Source organism: Nansenia antarctica, assembly GCF_963989245.1.
Source record: "Nansenia antarctica genome assembly, chromosome: 18".
NCBI classification, from domain to species: Eukaryota; Metazoa; Chordata; class Actinopteri; order Argentiniformes; family Microstomatidae; genus Nansenia; species Nansenia antarctica.
The window spans coordinates 13578310-13600872 of record NC_137691.1 but is presented as its reverse complement, the minus strand read 5'-3'; the positions used below and the strand labels follow the sequence as shown (position 1 = coordinate 13600872).

The 22563-nt window shown below is 42.2% G+C and overlaps 1 protein-coding gene across 1 annotated transcript in view; it reads right to left on the bottom strand.

The window, feature by feature from the left end:
• The window catches only part of LOC308172972 (meiosis-specific coiled-coil domain-containing protein MEIOC-like), a gene marked incomplete at both ends in the record, with an annotated part of 29483 nt that extends 7292 nt beyond the window's left edge, over nucleotides 1-22191 (bottom strand). Inside the window, one exon of the mRNA XM_080547935.1 lies at nucleotides 22139-22191. Within this exon, the coding sequence (XP_080404061.1) occupies nucleotides 22139-22191 (53 nt within the window). The remainder of the gene's footprint in view (nucleotides 1-22138) is intronic.
• Between the last annotated feature and the right edge of the window lie 372 nt (nucleotides 22192-22563).

Below are 22563 nucleotides of genomic sequence, written 5' to 3'. Positions count from 1 at the left end.
GCCAGGTTTTGGAGTGTGTTGTGGATGTGGTGAAGGTGATAGGCAAGAGGGGCTTGAGCTACATAGGGGGTTTTACAAATGGTATATTCAACAGACTGCCAGCATGTTGATCGGCGGTGTCGGACCGATTGTGTTGGGCCGGTCTGAGCCACATGGCAGGGCCTAATTTTTGTCCCAGTCCAGCCCTGGTCCCTCCCCAATGGAAGCAATCTTATTTGCTAGCTTTTGGATAGTATCCTATATTCAAAGTGAGAAATCTATCATTAGTGTCATTCTGAAGTTCGCATTGCGATGTGCTGGTCTTAAAACTTCAAACCTAAAATATAGAACTACATGAAAATAAGCGGCATTGAGAAGAAGCGAATATGCGTTCACGCGAACGGCACTAGTGAATGAATGAATGAATGAATGAATGAATGAATGGTCTTTATTGTCATTGATATAGTACAGGTACCAAACAACGAAATTTGGGAGGGGTGGCTCCCCTGGTGCTAGGAAAAAAAAACTAAAAACAAGAAGGGAAAAGAGCTGGTTTACATAAATAAAGGCTATGTACACTATCCACTATACTATACTATACAAATAAAACACTGTGCTGTACTCTATGCTATGCTATACCTATTCTAACATTTCCTATCTCTGAACCTTATGTACCCGAGGGTTGTCATATTGCACATAGTGTTATTGCACATTCATTTAAAGTGTCGCAGTTTGCAGGTTTGAAATGTTCACAGTTGTGTTTCAGTATTGCACTTGATTTCAATCTAGTAGCTGCCATCAAATTGTCTAGATTGTCCAGGGCCTAGAACCTAGGTCTTTGCTGTGTTCAGGGCCTGAATGGCCCTGGGGTAGAAGCTGAGCTTCAGTCTGTTTGTCCTTGCGAACATGGTCCTGAACCGCCTGTCCGAGGGCAGCCGAGCAAAGTGTTCGTACCCAGGGTGGGATGGGTCTCTGGAGATCTTGGAGGCCTTCCTGAGGCAGCGTGTGTTGTACAGCTCTTCCAGAGAGGGGAGGGGGGCGCCGGTGATCTTCTGGGCCGATCTCACGACTCTCTGTAGTGCAGGGGTCGGCAATTAGGTTTGGCCTCGGGCCAAATTTTTTTTGAGCCACTAGATGGCGGGCCCGAACTTTTTTTTTTTTAAATTTTTTAAAAAAAATTTTTTTTACTAACACCAGGGGAGCCACCCCTCCTAAATTTCGTTGTTTGGTACCTGTACTGTAGCAATGACAATAAAGACCATTCATTCATTCCATTAATTCATTCATAAGTAATTGATTGTTAAAAAATGTGACACATTCTAATGCTTTGACTTTTCTTTCGAAAAATGTACACATCGCTAGTCAACTAACACAGCTTGTTTTGTGAGCCTGCTAACAATGTAAAGTAGTGTTGTAGTTAACTAGGTAACAATGTAAAGTAGTGTTGTAGTTAACTAGGTAACAATGTAAAGTAGTGTTCTAGTTAACTAGGTAACAATGTAAAGTAGTGTTGTAGTTAACTAGGTAACAATGTAAAGTAGTGTTGTAGTTAACTAGGTAACAATGTAAAGTAGTGTTGTAGTTAACTAGGTAACAATGTAAAGTAGTGTTCTAGTTAACTAGGTAACAATGTAAAGTAGTGTTCTAGTTAACTAGGTAACAATGTAAAGTAGTGTTGTAGTTAACTAGGTAACAATGTAAAGTAGTGTTGTAGTTAACTAGGTAACAATGTAAAGTAGTGTTGTAGTTAACTAGGTAACAATGTAAAGTAGTGTTGTAGTTAACTAGGTAACAATGTAAAGTAGTGTTGTAGTTAACTAGGTAGCAGTCCAATCCATTACGTTGCAGTATTTTGGCTTGACTAGCAAGTTTGTGTTGTGATTCTCAACAACGTTGAAACGTAGTTTCACCCTTTTCCATAGTTTTGAATAATAAATGTGTGGACTGACGATGTAGCACAGCCTAGCTTATTCTAATAATTATTTAACGTACTTTCATTCTGAATGATTCCCCCCTCCTCCCAGACAAGGTCACATTATTATTGGATTGGTTGTTTGCCTGCCGGGTGAAGTTAGCTAAACATTTAACCTGCTAACTAGCAAGAGAAACATCATGTCACTCTCCAAAGGTGTAAAGAGGAAAGTTGACGGTGAAAACAGGGCATTTAAAGAGGAATGGACAGCGAACTATAATGTTCATCCTACCTGGTTTCATCAACGCAAAGCCGTTGTGAGACTCACATCTTCCGTGCTCACAATGTTCCCTTTCTATACATGCGAGTCGTCCTTTTCCTCAATGAATGTGATAAAGACGCACGAGAGGAATCGATTGATGCAAAAAAAAACTTGAGAACTGCCTGCGGATTAAAGTGACGTCCATATAACCAGATATCAAGCAAATACTGACCGATGGGAGATGCCACTTTTCACATTAAGTGAGTACCAAGCCTGTCGTTATTGTATTTAATAACCTAATTGTATTTTGTATATTTTGAATGAATGGCTCATTGTAATTATTATCCCTAATAGCGTGTTTGCTCTGTCGTTTCAGGAGCATAGGCCTATGCACCACCACCCCTCGCATAAGCGGATTACTTTTCTTTCTTTTCTTTTTTTCACCGATTTTGTTGTCAATGTTTTTCAGAATATTAAACTGAATTTGCTTTGTTACTGTTCATATGTGTGTTGCAGTCACATATACGTAAACATTACGTTTGAATTATTTACTGAGCTGGTGTTATTTTTTTCAAACCACACACGGCTATTTCAGCACTACACGTTGTCCACCTACTTATGATTCACTATGAGGGGTTCAGCGTCAGTGCGCTTCGGTGCACCCCGCTGCCTGATTGTCTGTCCCTGTGTCATTCACTCTCAACATGGATAAAAGTACAATAAGCATTATTCAGGTGGAGGTAGATTCTCTATTCGGACATTATAGGCGCTATATGTGGGACTGTCGGTCGGATATTGTAAAAAAAAAAAAAAAGTGGATTCTCCAAATATTCTGCTGGGCCAAATATTATTGGTGATGGGCCAGCAATGGCCCGCGGGCCGACTATTGCCGACCCCTGCTGTAGTGCATTCCTCTCTGCGGCTGTGCAGCTGGAGAACCACACGCAGATGCAGTAGGTGAGGATGCTCTCCACTGCGCAGCGGTAGAAGGTCACAAGCGTGTGACCTTCTAGTGACAGGAGTGACTCCTGTCTAGTGACAGACTAGTGACTGAAATAGCCTCAGCGAGAATGAGGCGAGGCATCGCTTTTCTTGTATTTTTTTTTTTTACTATTCAGATCGGAAGGAGGAATTAATGTTTTGCAGATATTAATACATATTGATTTCTTTTTTTGTTTTGACTTGTCCATCGGACAACTGCAGGAGGAAGTCCACTTGTCCGAACATAAAATGTACTTGTCCCGGACAAGCGGACAAGCCTTAATGTCGAGCCCTGAAAGTGCAATGCTGTTCTTATATATTTATTTTCAGTTATTGTGCTTTGTTGGTATAGAGCCTAATGTCTGCTGGAATGTTCAATAAAAGTAAAAAAAAAAAAAAACTTTGAAAAGCATGGATAAAAAGGAAAATGTATTTAGTTTATACAATGGTACAAAAATAAATGAAAAACTGCCGGTATGTATTTGGCCAATGTTTCCTTAAATTCGGCTTCGGCCAAGAATTTTAAATTCGGTGCATCCCTACCTCGCGCTCATAGCTACGCTGTATTGGCTCCCTTCACCAAGGAGTTTCACGCGTGCGCACATGATAGTTTCAGCCCTTCACACGCACAGCCCTTCACACGCACAGCCCTTCACACGCACGCACATGTTCGTCTTTTTTTTGTGGGTATGCTCCGCCAAAAACCCCCCTCAATTTCTCATTGGATCTACACGGTTCAGGTAGGTCACCAATTTTGGATTAAAAACTGCGAATTTCTCCGTAAGGTGAGTGATTTTCATGCCTGCATAGTACACTTCTAAGGAGGTAAATTACAATTGGATTCATCTAATCTATTGATTCAATGTACTTCTGATAATTTTTCATTTAAATTGTACTTCAAGTAATTTGAATATGACGTAACTCACTCTTCAGTATAGCAGCTTTCCATTGGATCAGCCTCTTCCAAGATATTTCTCCTTAGAGATGAAAAAGGTTATAACAGTTAAAACATAGTTTACATTTTTAAAATATTGTTTACCTATAATTCAGATTGCACATTTTCACATTAAAAAGTTCAGGCCTTAATAGTTTTTCCAGATTATTAGAAGTTCAAGTGATCCTCAATTGTTAGTCAATGAGGATAGTGCAAGGCAGGAGATGGAACATGCGGTGGGTAATGCTGCTGCTACCACCAAGTATCTGAGTGCTTAAAGTGCACACTCGTTGCTATTAAGTCTTCATAAATGTCTCTGTTATGATTTCAGAACACACTGACTCTTTTTTATTACTTATTACAATAACTTCCCAATAATTTCCCAGAATATCACTATCTCTCACAAGAAACTCTGTCACCTGCCTGCTTTTAACATTGTTCTGAATGCAATCAATTACCGTAATTGGTATGGATCATCATGAGCAGACCAGGGTGTGTAGGTGTTGTGAGGCTCCTCTGGCAGTTGGAAGTCAGGTAGTGGAATAAAAGGCTGCGACAGCCTTCCATTGTCCCCTGTTCCACAGATCTGTAAGATAATGAAGCAAAAACGTATTAAACTCTTAACAAAGGGTAAGTGAAATATACAGTAGGTGATAAGTTGAACAGACAATACATTTTGCCTACTTCAACAGACAATATCCATAATCTCAAATAATTTGTTACAATAAATGAGTGGTCCTCAATACTGTTCCTATGTATTTTTGTTTAAACATATTAGATTGTGTGAACACGTTTATGTTTTTCTTAGCACAATGCACTTTGATGTTATGCTGAGTATTATATATGTAGGCTATTTTGTCATTTGATTGAATGTAACATGTTAATATTGTTACATCATGTTTAATTGAGGAGTGATTTTTAAAAATAGTTTTCTAACTCTACCTTGATAAAAAAAAACATTTTACATAAGTCAATTTGGATAGGACCTAACACTTCCATTAGGCCTATCATTCTTTCCCTCACATTGACGTTCATATTGAAAGCCTATTGAAGACATCTCACCTGATGCTGGGATGACGAATCTGAACCAGATGAGACGCTTTGAAATCCATCAGACGCCATTGTCACTCCGCTTGGACTTGCATTGATTCCACTTCTTACTGCGTTATTGACCTGGAAATAAATGTATATGAACAGATATTAAAATGTAACTACATATTATGGTATGCTAATAAAAACAGGCAAGTTAGTCCAGGGATATGGATACCCCGCTTTAACCAAAATGACCAAATGTTAGTCGCAATAGCCCTGGTACGCTAACCCTTAAATGAACCCACACGTGATCTGCAAACGGGCCAAGATAATCCCGAGTAGAACAACATTTCAGAAAGTTCTGACTAAACAGTCATTAGTCACCAGACAGGCATGTAATATAGCTATATTATCTAGCTTTGATATGTGGCTTTGATCAGATCACTGCACTGAAATACAACTTCAACGAGTGCTCACCACAGTTCAGCTACCGAAATTCGATGTTCACATTTCAGGAACTAGACATACCCATCGCTAGCGAGTACAGATAGTTGAACTTGACCTTGGCCTTGCCAACCAGGGCCACTACTAAGTTCGCTTTACACATTTTACAAACCATATTTACTTCAGAAGTTGAACAAAAACAAAACAACGTTTCTACTAAAATGTGTTGATGATCATTTTCAGGTGGTCAGTCACACTTAATCCTACACAATACCAGTTACAGCCAGATTTAGCTAGCTAGCTGTCCATGGCATTTGCTGTCGGTGGCGATGTCAGTTTAGCTAGTAGCTGCTTACCTCCATCAATTCGCTGACAGGCTCTTGTCTTACGTTGTTTTTTAACAAGGATTTTACAGATTAAATCATCACAATTGATCACACGGATGAATAAAACAGCTAAAACTGTCTGACGCGGCAGAGCGCAATGACGGAGCAGACGGAATGGCGAGGAGCTTCTGATTTGATCTCGAGCTTGGCGGCTTGGAATGGAATGGACTTTATTTGTCATTGCTACAGTACAGGTACCAAACAACGAAATTTAGGAGGGGAGGCTCCCCTGGTGTTAGGAAAGGGGGGGAAAAAACACATTTTAGAAAAAGCATAAAAGCATAAAATCACAAGAAGGTAAGGAGCTGGTTTACATCAATAAAGGCTATGTACACAATCCACTGCACTATACTGCACAGATAGTCAACTAGGGTTGTCATATTGCACAAGGCTTGTTGAAACGACGGATCTCAGTCGATTGTCGACGACTATCTAAAATACTCGCTAATAGATTATTAGATAAAACACTTTGGGTCACTTATCCATCCGGACCAAGTGGGCTTTATTAGACGTAGAAATGCTTCTGATAATGTGAGGCGCCTTATAAAGTGTCATGTCATCATGGCCCAGAGAGGGGGAGGGGAGGAGTAGCTGAGCGGCGAGAGTTTGGATTTGGACAAGATGATGGAGGGCTCAAGTTCATCAGAGTTATATTATATTACTATTAAGAGTTATAACTATTAAGAGTTATATTTCCTCTCGGTCTTCTTGGTTCTGGGGGCTATGCAGGCCTCTTCACTAGATCCCTTTTCTAAGAATATTCTGATGTCCTTGCGGGGCTGCCGAACAAGTGTGTACTCGTCTCGTATTCCACATACCAACGATAGGCACCCCCAGCTTAATGGAGTCCCCGAGGCTCAGGAGGTTTATTTTCATTTATTTTAATTTGAGTGTATATTTAATTTAACTAATATATATATATAATAATAATAATAATAATAATAATAATAATACATTCGATTTATATAGCGCTTTTCCGAGGCTCAAAGACGCTGACAATATGGGCAAAACGGAAAACACAGAAACAACAAGCAACAGATAACATGAGCACATAGAACACAGAGGTAACGAACGGGGAAGGGGAGGTTGTATGCATGTCCATGGGGGGAGGGGGGTGGCAGGGTTAGGGGAGATGGTTAGGGATAAGGGAGGTTGTATGCATGTCCATGGGGGGAGGGGGGTGGCAGGGTTAGGGGAGATGGTTAGGGGTAGGGGAGGTTGTAACTTGTATGCATGTCCAGGGGGGGTGGGGGTGGCAGGGATGGGGGAGATGGCTAGGGGTAGGGGAGGCTGTAGGCATGGGAGAACAGGTAGGTTTTGAGGTGGGATTTAAAAGTGAGGAGTGAGGGTGAGTCTCTGAGTGGTTGAGGGAGAGAGTTCCAGAGGCGGGGTGCAGCTCTTGAAAAGGCACGGTGACCGAAGCCTTTGAGTTTTGAGGGTGGGACAGTGAGGGGAACAATGGATGAGGATCGGAGGGTACGGGTAGGGCGGTGGGGGAGAAGGAGGTCATATAATATATATATATATATGTCATTTAAAAATTAAGTACCGTTTCGGTGCCGGTACCGTTTTTAAAGTATCGGTTAGGTACCGGTACCGGATAAAACCCAAACGATACCCAACCCTGCTTATAAATATTATTATGTGGGTTTATGCGAAATTCTGACAGTCCAACAGAACAGCGGCCATCTCGCTCGACGCTGTGAACGCGTTTGACAGGATAGTTAATGGAGATCCGTGTTTCAAACATTGAACTTGAAGGCTTTTGGGTCGTTTGGCCAAACATGTCTGAGATGGACTGAGATCCTTTATGAAGACCCGGAGGCAGCGGTGAACACAGACGGTCTAATATCATCTATCTATTTTACACTTCGTGACGTTAGAATTATAAGGTTCTATCTCCATTTTTGTCCAAATTTAGTTTTTTACATCATCTGATCCATTAGGTGTTTATTAATACCTGTGTGGTGTTATTTTTAAAATGTTGACATTTTTGAGTTAGTAATTCATAAAATACAAAGGTTCCGTCTCACAGAACATAATGGAATGTAAAAACTTTGACGCTCAATATCTCTGAACTGCCCTAAACGGAGATAGAACCTTCTCATTCTAAACGGAGATAGAACCTTCTCATTCTAAACGGAGATAGAACCTTATCATTCTAAACGGAGATAGAACCCATTCTAAACGGAGATAGAACCCATTCTAAACGGAGATAGCTATGTAGTAGGCTAGATAGATTAGCTAGCTAGTAGTTAGCTGTGTGTGCTGTCAACTGTCGACAAGCATATTACCCTGTTTAATACATAATAATGTATATTAACTATAGCATATTAGCCTGTTTAATACACAATAATGTATATTAACCTTCTCTCCTCAGTCTGCTGTGCTGCTCTCAGAGTGTCTCTCTCGTTGGTCTCCGCTGTCTCGAGTCATTCTGAGGTAAAACTTCTCAACGTTCTGAGGCGGCCCCGGGTCGCGAGCCAGTTCTGTTTGGCGCCGAAAGCAGAAGAGTCAATGGCTGCGTTCGTAAATTCGCTCTGAGAGCGCCGGTAACGCCAGTAATAACCTCTTCACCGTTCCAAATCAATTCACCCAACATTGAAACAGAGCTCAACATCCACATGACTGTCAAAGTTACTACTAGTCAACTCTAGCTAGCCAGTTCGTAGTTTTTGAGAAATGTAGCTCAGGATGACAACAACAACAACAACAACATATATATCATAATTCGGTAAGATTGTTAGAGAATGGCATTAGAATAGAATGAATGGCATTGGACAACAGCACGGTTTGTGCTTTACTGTCGTGTAAAATCAATCAACCACACTGGTCCAGCCAGTTTGAATTGTCTCACCAGTACAGTAGCCTTTCAAAATCATAATTGAGGCATAATATGAAATGTGTAAGTGATTCATAAATGAAAATGAGTAAGCGATGTGTATCTCAGCAATACTGTTGACGTTTATGATGGCAGCTTCCACTACGTTGCACTCGGGGAGAATCAATGTTGGAGGAGACGATGAACTGTTTTCCACTCGGGCACGGTTTTATTTTTCTCTCCAGCACAAACGGAATACAACTCTTTCGCTCAGCCGAGCTAACTTAGAATGATAGACAAACAACTAGGACAAGTGCATCAACACATCAAGATACAAGCCTGCAGTCTTATGCAGCGCCCCCCCGTGGTATAACGACAGTACTGCAGAATAAACACAATCCATATTCAACTGGGGGTAGTGGTGGTCTAGTGGATAGTGTGTTGGACTTCCGATCGGAAGGTTGTGAGTTCAAATCCCGCCTGAAACCACACCACTACTAGTGTGCCCTTGAGTAAGGCACTTAGCCCTCAGTTACTCCAGGGGGACTGTCCCTGTAATTCGTAATTGTAAGTCGCTTTGGATAAAAGCGTCTGCTAAATGGCAAAATTATTATTAATTATTAATTATTAACTGAGGACATAATACATTTTAGGGCTAAATTGGGTTTTACTGTGGAGAGTTTATTAGGAAGTGCAATCAAAATGGACAAACAGGTAATTCAGTATTTGAAAGATACTGGGTTGATAGATGAACTTGTTGGACTCAAGGCCCACTTAAAAATCTCAAAAGTATTTGTGGCCCACACAGGCATTTTACGGACACGTAAAACATATTCATATGCATCATCATACAAACATCATACATAAAGTGCAGTAGGTCCTGCACTGGGGGGGGGGGGGGGGGGGGGGGGGGGGGGGAGTAGCACACTGATGATGCATTTTTGAACGTTTTAAAGAAAGAAAAAAAATACAGTACCATGCATGTATTTCTTTAATTAAAACGTTTTTGTAAAAAAAAAAAAAGAGAGAGAGGAGGATGAGAGTGGAGGATGAGAGTGGAGGATGAGAGAGGAGGATGAGAGAGGAGGATGAGAGTGGAGGATGAGAGAGGAGGATGAGAGAGGAGGATGGGAGTGGAGGATGAGAGAGGAGGATGAGAGAGGAGGATGAGAGAGGAGGATGAGAGTGGAGGATGAGAGAGGAGGATGAGAGTGGAGGATGAGAGAGGAGGATATATATGGCTATGACAATGTAAAATGTAAAATGACAATACTATGATGACAATGACAATACTTGATGGCTGCTCATCCCTGGTTAATGTGATCACTCTATAACCTTTGCACTACTGATGTTACATTACTACCTTTGAACATATTGTATATTGCACATTGCACATATCTCCTGATATAGCTTCTTTTATACTCTATCCATTAAACTATCCAACATTACATAAAATACTTTTTTTGAATTGAAAGCCCCACCTTGAACAGATGTTAAGAAGAAGAAGAAAAAAAAAGCAACTGTCCCACAGATCAGGAACACTCTCCACGAGGTAGGCGTGAACGTGTCCAATGTCCATCCATAGAATATGTCACCAGCCCAGCTACAGAGGCCTCACTGCAAACTGCACACCACTAGTTATCCTCAAAAGGATTGTCAGGTTACAGATTTCTAAAAAGACCCTAAAAAGCCTGCAGAGGTCTGGAAAATGGTCCTGTGGACAAATAACATGAATATGATCACGTACCAGAGTGATTGCAAGAGGAACGTTTGGAGAAAAAAGGATATGCCCAAGATTTATAGCCTACGAACTCATCTGTGAAACATGGTAGAGTGGGTGTGCGTTGGACATATACAGTATAGCTGCCACAAGGACTGGGTAAATTGTCTTAGTTTTGTTGAATGTATTCTGAAGTGGACAGAAACATCTTGTCTGCGTGAGGACATTTTAGTATAGTATAGTATAGTATAGTTTAGTAAGTACATTTTGCTAATACCTCCCCCGCAAATGACCCCAAATCACCAAGATACAATTCGCATGGGACTAATATTATCAAATGAGCTCTGTGTTTGGCGAAATATGTTAGGTAATTTGCGTTGGAATTTTTACTTTACAAATTACGGACATGGCATATTCACACAGGATTAAGATCACAGACGACCTCCGCAATTATTACAAATTACTAGAGATCCCTAAGACTAGTCCCGTGCGAAAAGAGCTAGCGCCTGATTAACACTTATTGCCTATTGGAGGCTTGCAAAAGTAAGAATTTCATCGTACAATTTCTGTATCCTGTGCATATGATCAATAAACTGTTAATGAACTATCAATTAACTGAGTTCACTTATGTGTATGTGTGTGTGTGTATAACATTTTGAGACAAATAAAGAAGACTGTATCAGAAATAGAAGGACTCCTTTATTGGCATCAATCACATGAATTAAAAAGCATCAGCAGTCAGCCCCACACACCTCTACAGGCACACCTGCACCCACACACCTGTACAGGCACACCTGCACCCACACACCTCTACAGGCACACCTGCACTCCTCCCGGACAGTTACATAAGTACATCATGGGCAGTTAACACAGGCCAGAGCACATGACAGACACAAATATAATCACATATTTGGGGTAAAATAACTCCAAAATGAAAGGATTCACATGTAAACATCATTGAAATAAAAGGCATCGATTTTTTTTTCAAAAACTCCAAGGCAGAGAAGACAGGTAAAGCAAAGAACTGTAAAACATAAATAAAAATGAGACGAAAGTAAAAGAATCACACTCTGAAAAGGGAAAACTAGGGCTCGACATTGTGTAACTGAGGAGGTACGGCACAGCTTGTGTGCTGTTGAGAACTTGTTGAAGTTCCAACTCCTGAGTCTCCACTCCCAGTTCCAACCTTTGACTTGCAGCCTTAGCTTGCTGTCTAGTTCCAACATTTGGCCTAGAGCCTTAGCCTGTGGACTACTTCCAACATTAGGCCTACTTACAGCCTTCGTCTGCAGTCTAGTTCCAACGTTTGGCCTACAGCCTTAGCGTGTGGCCTAGTTCCAACATTTGGCCTACAGCCTCTCCAGGAGGTGTCATTCTGTGACATCATTATGAAGTGACTCAGGAAGCCCTCCTGACTATAGATATAGAACTGTTCTATTCTCTACAGTTATATACTCGTAGATATAGAACACTGTTATATATCCTCTCTGCCTCCAGACTCCACAGTGTTAAAGACATTGCATTGCAAATTTGGCACAAGCACAGATATCTTTATTATTCTCTCAAAGTATTTCAAAACCAAGATAAAAGAAACGACTGTGTATTTATACACACTCACACACCACACCCAATTTGCAGAGGGAATACAACTCTGGTTGGTTTGGAAACCAATGAAAATATTTGAATAGACAGAGAAACTGACGAGTAAAAAAATTCCCAGTTTCACAATGATTCAGATATGCAACATGACAAGGTCACTTATCAAAACTATAAACAGTGGAGAGTGTTTGTGTGTATGTCTGTCTGTATGTGTGTGTGTGTGTGTGTGTGTGTGTGTGTGTGTGTGTGGCTATATGCCCTTAGAGCCAGCTCTTTGCATATCAGTGTGAGCTCCCAAAAAAAATCAATTTTCCCCACAAAACGCGACCCAACTACACTGTGTCACAAACCCAACTAAAGCCCGTCCCTAACCCAGGAAGAGTCACTCACCCAACCAAGAGTGTGATTGTAATAGCAGTTGGTATGAATGTATTGCCGTGTGTGTTTCAGGGGAGGCAGGCGGAGAGAGAAAACAGAGGACGGGGCTCATTGTGATAAATGGGACGGAATAAACACTGGTATCATTCCTCAGTCCATTCCATTACAGAACAATGAGCCATTCCACCAATATCAACCTCCACCAGCCTGTCCTGGTATGAATGTATTACAGTAGTATGTGTGTTTGTAAGCTGAGACGGTGTGACAGCAGTTGCCCTAGCCTCACTGTGGTACTTAACAAGTAACTAAGGAAAAACAAAACGATTTAAATCTTTATATCTGCTAAATGTCAACAAAATGACAACAAAACATTGACCCATGAAATACACCCCCTGTTCCATCTGCATTCACTTTAACACCTCACGGCTTTCCTAGTGTTAAGTGCTAAATTCATTCAGCATAGTATGTTATGATTGTCCGTCCATTTTGAATATAACCTATATTTTCGTTTGTTTGACCTAGTAATCTCCCTTCCCCTGGTTATTTGAGAGGCTGGATGCTTCCTCCATGAGCAGTCTCACCAACTTTCCGCAGGCAATGATCAGGACCTCCCGAGAACAGGGGCTACCAGTTCACCATTTTCATGGTGTATTCAAAATCAGATTATGTATGGGTTGAATTGACTTAATGGATTTAAGGAGGACTAGATCCTATTAATGAATAGGGTGCCCTAAGGCACTGCCCCCACCAATAGCAAGCTAATCTGGCATGCAAATTAAATCCTGCCTCAATATGCCTGCCTGTTTAATGCGACCCATTACACACTTTCACTTATTTATATCTATTATTATAACAGAATAGGCTTATAAACAAACTGGCCCCTACATGAGGGAGGTGATTATTCAGTAAATGGGGCTCACGCAGAGAAGAGAAGAGTTAGCCTAGCTAATGCTATCTCCCTGCAGATAGGCCTTGGGTCCAGAGGAGGGAGCAGTCATGTTTCTCTCTGATAGAGTCTCAGCCTCTACTGTCACTGGTTCTCTCCGTGTCTGGGATTGTGGTGGGATTGAAACATTAAACATTTAATCTAGGAGTTCCTCTTTTATCTAGTTCTATGACATGACACATAGTCATGTAGTTAATTGATAGATTTTCCTTTAAATGTGACTAAATGAGAAGTTCATCAGCTCCTTCCGCTGTTGTGCATGTGTCAAAATGTCCTCCCTTGTGGAATAGGCGATGCAATTTTTCAATGTTGGAAAAATACTTTGTACTGCTCACATAATAATGTAAGGGGAACGTATCCTGCCTTCCAATATTACCTTATTTTGTTTCCTACACTTTTGAACAGATGTTTCATTGCCATCACATTACATTGCCTCTTGTATAGTATATATCTCATAGCTTAAATATCTCCTTCACTAGATTTATTGCTCTTCAACCTTTATTCTCTTATTCACTTTAGCCTGCTTTTCTTGAAGGAGATAAATGATTTGTTGACTGAGCAGCTTATTTGGAGTCATAATCTGGCACATGATCACGCTGAAGGGCAAGTGGGATGTCTGCTGAGGAGTTCTTGGCATTTTTAGCCTCTCCTCTCTACGTTTCTGCTGGGTTCTTCATGCCTGGTTACCCCGGAGCCCGCTTTGTTAGTGTCGGAGGGAATAGGGGTCATGAAGAGGCCAGATTTTAATCTGTCTCCAGCACATACTACAGCAGAACTTGCTTTTTTGACTGAAATCAAATAAGACATGAATTGAATATTTTCTGTTTATCTGACATCAGGAGCCTGACAAATATAAATAAATAAAGGGTTCCCAATGCAGGTATGCTTGAGTGTGTGCACCTCATTTCAAGCACAATTAACTTGAAATGGAGTGCTACAGGATCAATAGTCCCCAGTTGATCCAAGGGGTCTGTCACTCCATGAAAATAGCACACATATGTTAATACACCCCAGCTTAACAACAACTTAGAGGATTTACTGTTGCCGTTTTCAGACCAACATGAATAACAAACAGTGGGGCACCCCTTGGGAGCCATTTTCTTTTATTCCAGCTCCAATTAATCTTTAGGGGAGATACCATTTAAACCTAGTGAACAGGGGGTACAACAATGTGTGTTGATACCGACAGGGACATTGCATCAAAATAACAGGCTTTATGCTTTTATAAGCCAGAGGTGCGAGTTTCACCATCTCTGCGAAGGCAAAAGTCAGGATTGCTTGCCGTGTTTTCATTCTATTTCTGTGAATTGTTGTGTGGGTTGTTCTCAAAGAAGGTAGTATTATCGGGAGCACAAGTAGAGGTTGCGTTAAATCAGATTTTGGGTCACAACAAAATGTGTCTCACATCTGAGGAGATGAGATGCTAAAATTATGACTTACCTCAGTAGGCCGATAAAGGAGCACCATGTAAAGACAAGCTAAGTGAAAACGGTGTGACCCTGGGCTTTGTCTCTTTCTCTCTGCGGCCCGTTACCATACAGATCACACACAAAAATAAAGCAGATCGGGTGTGCTGCTTTTTGCAATCCCCCAACGGGTGCTTATGTGAAAAACAACTTTCCTGCATTTTCAGGCTCAGAATGTGGCATTTATTTGCAGAACTCTGTTTCAATTGAAAGGGAATGGCGCTGAAGGAGGCACAGGGGACAGTGTCTCATCGCCACCACTTACCCACTCTTATAGGTCTGCCGAGGAGGCAAACCTCAGCAGGCAGCCCCAGTTAAATGGTGAAGACCTCCACCAGTCAATGTAATGTGACTCACAGCTCCGATGGCTCCAGACTCTCAGGCCTCTGCTTAGGCGTGTGTGGGCGGGCTTACTCACAACTGCACATTGGAAGCACCATGTGGTTTCTGCAGACAACTCTGACATCTATATGTATTGACCTCTAATTAGAGTGCCTTCAGACAATGGAACATGGTGTATGTGTATTGACCCAGAGAAGCATCCTTCTAGAAGAATAGAGAAACAACAGGTGTACAAGGTTGACATTGCTGTGTGGTACGGGACAAAACATACTACACACGCCATGTGGCTGATCAGAAAGATTAAATTGGTTAATTAAGACATGAGATAAATACAAATATTTTGCAGTAATGTTGAACATGTATAGTTATTCATATTATTTATTTTGATCAGTGTAGGAAAAGAAGAATCGGCCTATGCAGCACAATAGAAATGAAAGTAGCATTTACAAGGACTTTCATAAAATGTTCAGAAAAGACATATGGGCATTCTTTGCCCAAAGGGTTAATGTTGATGGAAAGGCAAACAAACATGTCCATAAATAGGTGCTTTCCCCGGAAGAGAGACTTTATATGCCACCAGATCATTTACAATTCTGTGGAATGTTTCACAAAATGGTCGAACATACAACGCTAACAGTAGGGGGTAAATTAGTGCTCCAAGATGAATGATCAAACAATTAAAAATCCCTGGCTGAGCCAAAAACAGGGGACAGATGATATTGCCAATGGTTTGTAGATGCTGTTATGTTTTGGGGGGATAAGTCAATTTGTCCATTATGTTGCTTTATTTCCTTTTGCCTCTTAAAGGGATGTTTTGTAATCCTTGTTATTATAGTTTTCTGTACTATTTTGGCTAAGTTTTACTAGTTTTGGTACTGCAATAAAATTAGAATTAGCTTTTGTTCCATATGGGCTCAAAATATCATCTGTGTCTTACCGATCCAAGTATTAAATATTAATAAAATAAGTCCTGTGAACTGACCCTGAACATATGACTTGAATTCATTGGTTACCATCTGTTGAGAACACAAATACACTCCTCCCCTCCTGTTTGTGGTGTCGTATTCTCGTAGTTGTATTCATTTTCATTTCAATTAAAGATTCTGAGCTCAACTCAGAGCGAGAGAGAAATTGCCTCCCCTTAATTAGGTAGTTCATGGATGCAATGTTGTTTTCCCTAGCACTTTCAATTTGATGAGCCAACAATTCTATTTTGTAGTTTTGATTGAATATTGCTTTGTGCCTTCAGGTCTTTGTCCTCTTAACAATTTTGTAATCAAATATGGAATACTACTCTACTTCTCTATTCTGCTCCTAGTGAATAATTCAGACTATAGCATAGCCTACCTTTAGAAAATGTAGAAACCAAGGAATCTGTTATCACACTATTCCATCAAGTTCGTGCATTTGGAAATGTCAAATTCAGCAACCTTCTAGTCCATTCTGAGGAGAACGAGCTACCTCTCTGTGGTATATCTACTGGTATGCGGCATAGAGGAGTGTGTGGTCCAGTCTCAACCAACCCTGCCTCTGGACTGCAGGTGGGTCCCTCCATCTGTGATGAAGAGGTCAGCAGCAGCACTAGGACCACATGGTGTGCTGAGGCCGCTGAGCGCTGGTCAATAATCTATTACAGCCAGGACATCCCCCCTCCCAGGGCTCTACGCTAACCTTTTTCACTAGGAGCACATGTGCTCCTAAATGAAAAATGTTAGGGGCACACAAAGAAATTTAGGAGCACAGTGAAAAATGTAATTATAACACATTTTTATTAGTGATTTTGCAATTTTTGCACCAAAATCACACATTGGCCCATGCCTACAGCCCTACTAGACGCAGAGTTGATGGCATTGTATTATGGTAACTAGCTGTGTCAAGTTCTCCTGGTTAGCAGCATGTTCATTCATTCATCCATGTCATGCCTGTCAGCTAGCAGCTAGCAGCCCAGCCAGGCTTTAGGGCTAGGTCTGTCAGCTAGCAGCCCAGCCAGGCCATGCAGAGGTCTGTCTCCATGCTGCCCACCTCCCTGCTGCTGGGTCAGGCTACATCAGTCACACACGGTGGCCAGACAACTCCACATCTAGGGGTATTAAACTACCCCACATCCAGATGACCAGTCCCCAGCCCCATGCTGCCCGGGGTGGTGACATGTGGAGGTGGCCAGCCCAGCACGGTGCCTCTGCGGCGGCTAGCTGTTAGCACACCACCATCCCCGGGGGTCCCACCTCTCTGCCACACTCAAGTACAACATGTTGCATTTTCATGCCATTAGGCAACTTGCTTCCTAGGGTTTCCTAGGATTAGAGATGCATTTGGACTTCTGGAGTACCTCCACTACTTTCAATGGGTTCTGAAGGTCTGAGAGCTTTCTACTTTCTACCCTGTGTAGTTAACCCTGGTTGTAACCTTGGGTTCAAATCTGGAGTGTGTGGGACCAAATCTGTAGATGTGGTGAGCTAATGAAGCTAATGAAGCTTGAGATGAGAAAAGGGCGCTTGTCTCTTTAAGGCCCAGGAGGGAGTTAGCGATTAGCGATGTTAGCTTAGCGCCAGTTTAACAGAAGTAACTTCACTTTTAACATGACTTCCCGTGGTCGTAGCGGGCTGGCTGACGGCTTAAAATGTGGCCACACGGTTCGCGCAGATTTATTTTTAGAATTTAAAAAAAAAAAAAAAAAAAAAAAACGGTACTCGCACGTGTGCTCGTGAATTTATTTCTCTAGTCGCACAGATGTATTTTTAGTCGCAAATGCGAGTGAAATGGTCGCACTGTAGAGCCCTGCCTCCCCTCGGTGACTAACGCCCTGCACAAAGATGGGCTCCTAGAGGTTAATGCTGGCCTCCCTGACCTCCGTCACTTCTGACAAATACTCTCGTTGCGGGATCCCTCACATCTCAGAGTTCGCTGCTAAAGCTCATCCTCGTGGAGGTTGCTAGATTAGAAATGTCCAAATGCATGAATGTTATGGAATATTATAAGAGCATAATAACACATTATACCATACCAACACTTCATAGACAGCTGAAGTGAAATAATCACCCTAACCCATGCAGATATTTTATATAGAGGCAAAGATGACATAAACTTCACCTACTTGTAGTGTACAATACATCATTGCCAGTGTTTTAGCAGACATGCCCTGTTTATATGTTGTATGAATGAATGCAGGAGCTGTGAGGATGCAGGTGCCTCACTAGGAGTGATAAACAGATCTCTTTATAGTGCTCTGATTGGTAGAACATCATGTTATTCTGCCAACACTCACTTCCAATCAATTTATGCCATAAATTCTAACTCGCATTCACTCAAGCATTGCCTATAGCCTTGTTCCTCCATTTCCTTTTCCCTTGTCAACGTCTAGCCTCTCCCTCTCCATCAGCTCAATAAGCAGCACTGAACAAGACCAAATACAGTATTTATCAGCAGAGCTGTATTGCCATCTCAACAAATTCTCTCCATGGACTGGATTTCATGCCATGAGAATTTGAATTCCAACATGCGAGCGTAGATGTCATTATTTGGCCTTCTACATAGTCATTTGCATAGTTCTTTTAATGCCCAGCATTGAAATCCCACTGAGAGAATTTGTATGCAATGAATGGGACAGTGGGATAACATGAAAGGTTTCTGTAAGTGAGATGCACACACACACACACATACACATACACACACACACATGCACACACACACACACACACGCACACACGCACACACACACACACACACACACACACACACACACACACACAGCAGACAGACTGAGACTATAGGCCATATATGGAGAACATGTCAGATGGGCTGCGGTCATCTCGCATTCAAGCAGCAGGTCCCGGGTGAGGAGTACCATGAGCAGCCCTCATGTCTCCCCCGTACCTCCCCCTGGCTAAGGCCAGAGTCTGCTGCGTGTGTCAAGTAGAAGGAAATTAGCCGCACCTGAATGACAAGGCAAAGGCCCCCGCCCCCAGTGGGACTGATCTACGCACAAACTCCCTTTTAATAGACTTACACCTCATTTGGCCTCTAAAGCTCGTTGAAGGGTCCCAGAGGACGAGGAGCAGGGGGAGGAGGGAGGGGGGGGGGCCCGGCCCTCAGAGGTCGGACCTGGCCCTGCCGCTCGTTTGCTGTAAACCAGCTGCAGTGAAAGGGAGAGCTTGATTAGATGGCCATTCACACCCCAGAAGGGGACTGCTAGGAGACAATACACCGTTTTCCCCTTCGCAAAACATTCTGTCTGACCTGTCATAGGCAACGTATGCTACTGCGAAGGAAAACACCTCGGAAAACATCCCGTCTGAAGAAGATTCCTCTTTCTGGTTATTCTTACATATTCATACATACTTTTGCTGTATTTGCTGATCGATGAACTCAAGGTTCCCTCCCACAGTTTCGAATGATGTCATTTATAATTTTCAGGACAGAGAAAAATTATGCTCTCCGGTTTTTCTTTCATATGTTGTCGGAGATAAAACACCTAGACCTCTAGAAAATACTTTTTTAGCATCACTCATTAAGTTGCTTCTGAAAATGTTTCTGCTTGGGGTTACTGCACAATAGACCCTAGCTACTGTAATTGGCATTCACCAAATGTGTTTCAAGTGACGTTATGATGAACTGGGAGGTGTGTTCGAGTGCTGGTCTTAACCCAGTCACTGTTCTCTTCACACTTCATTCAATGATGTCCAAGCCATTTGATGGTTAATTATTTCTGAGGAGATTTTTTTTTTTTTAAACAGTTCTTGTATTCCTGGGTTAATTCAACAGCATTCCCTTATCTTCCCAGGGGTATAGAGTTTGCATTTTAAGTGAGGCACGGCACAGACACTCAGCAGCATCTTACCTTCCTAAGTTGAAGTGTGGCTGGGGTTAAGTGGTCCCTGTGCTCACAGCACCTATCTCTGCCCAAACATGACAGCTGGGGACCTGACTGTTGCTATGGAAATCATTGCCGACTCCCACCCCCCTGCCCCCCATCAACCACATCCCCTCCCACCCCTACAGCATGGAAATGGCCCAGACTGCTCATTTGAGACCAAAGTCCTCCTCCTCCTCCCCATGTTAACAAGTCCACTTTTTCTGTTGTTCTGTTCTGTTTCACACTGGTTTATTGCAAATGGAAGATGGCTAGGGGAACACGCCAGTGCTTAACTGTGCTCAGCTAGGCTTTGCATCTGGAATTATCCCTACCATCCCTAAGCCATGTTGTGAGTGATAAAAAACTAAACATTCAGGTTCATAATGTACCAAACCTTTGTTGAGAATCGTAGATGGAATATAAGTAGACATTGTGAGGTAATCATTCAATAAATTCATACTGTATCTCTAACAACTGAAAAACATTGTTTATATTTTTGAAGGTCTATCTGGACCCTATATAAGTGATTCAGCACTGCACACTGCAGATCCTGTTCTTTCCTATCACAGCTCACAGAATGTTTAAGTAATGCTCATTCTGTAGAGAGGGCAAGCTGTAGAGGGGTCATGTTGAAGCAGAAGAGGATGCTCCGTATAAAAACAAATCATCTGGTCTTTTCACTGTGAATCAAACAGGACATGTAAAACACTCTGGTCTGGATAGGTGCTCTTATGCATGCTACTGAGAGAGATGTGTGGGCTGGAGGGAGAGAGATGTATCACTCACGCAAATGTCTGTCGTTTATACCACAATGATGAGAACAGATGGAGGACAAAAAACGTCACACAATGCCCTTCTATGTAGGTCTATAGCTGTTAGAACTATGGCTGGTAGAACTATGGCTGATAGATCTATGGCTGATAGGTCTATGGCTGGTAGAACTATGGTTGATAGGTCTATGGCTGGTAGAACTATGGCTGATAGGTCTATGGCTGGTAGAACTATGGTTGATAGGTCTATGGCCAGTAGGTCTATGGCTGATAGGTCTATGACTGGTAAAACTATGGTTGATAGGTCTATGACTGGTAGAACTATGGTTGATAGGTCTATGGCCAGTAGGTCTATGGCTGATAGGTCTATGACTGGTAAAACTATGGTTGATAGGTCTATGACTGGTAGAACTATGGTTGATAGGTCTATGGCCAGTAGGTCTATGGCTGATAGGTCTATGACTGGTAAAACTATGGCTGATAGGTCTATGGCTGTTAGAACTATGGCTGGTAGAACTATGGCTGATAGGTCTATGGCTGGTAGAACTATAGATGGATGGAACTATATCATGGAAATTCTGTCAGACTAAAAACTCTCTTTCAGTACCACATACTGCAGTAGACTATGTCCCTGTGGAGAAACATAGGTAAAATCAATCACAAGAAAAGTTATTTCTCCAAAGCAGCCAATCAAAAGACATGGAATTTCTCTCAAAGTTGTCATTTTAAATATGGGAACGTCCAGAAAAAAATCAACAACAGAGTACGCATCCATAACAAGTGTCAAAAGTCAGAGAGAGAGAGAGAGAGAGAGAGAGAGAGAGAGAGAGAGAGAGAGAGAGAGAGAGAGAGAGAGAGAGAGAGAGAGAGAGAGAGAGAGAGAGAGAGAGAGAGAGAGAGAGAGAGAGCGCAGAGCACGCTGGAGAAGCTCAGTGCAAAGTGCTGGAGGAAAGTTATACATCACAATAAATAATTATCTCTTATACATTTCATCACTCCCACTCCTTTCCTGTCTCTATCCATCGTGGGCTGCGGAGCCTTGCTTACTGCTGAAAATGACTAAGCTGATGGATACAGTCTTTACTGGTACACGTGACCCACTCCTATCAGTGCCAGTGGCTCTGAATATATTATGTTCTCCATTATTTCAATGGCTTGAGAAAATGGGGACAGAAAATATGGTTTGGTGTGGAGTTATGTTATCAATGTGTATTACTTTGGTGAAGAAATGAACCGTACCGCCTTTTGCTTTGATGTGCCCTTTTGAAAGTAGTCAGGTAATGTTTGAATGTTGAGGAAGTTGCCCTAAGGTACTGAAGTTTCCCTACGGTACAGGTGGGACCAGGCCACTCCAGAGCCAGTGCCATTCCTTGTCCACTCCCCGCAGGCACAGGCCTGCTAAGGCCTGCTGAGAGCACACATGAGTGGGCCACCCATGGAAGGGCTGGCCGGTCTGGCCGGCTGTAGATCCCGACAGCACTAACCCCCCGCTGACATCTCATCCCTCTTACAATGTGTTGGCAGTGTGAAGGATAAACTGGGCTGATCTCTAGGAGAGGCGGGGAGGGCACAGGAGAGCATCTTTCCCCACTGGAGCCACAGACCAGCAGGCTCAGATTAGAGGAAATTTGTTCCACAATATTGCCGCCTCCTGCTTTCCAAGGCCTGGACCCGCACAGAAGGTAGAGGCAGAGATTTGGGCGGTGGCCAAACCCTTTTCCGTGGCGGCTTCTCGTCCT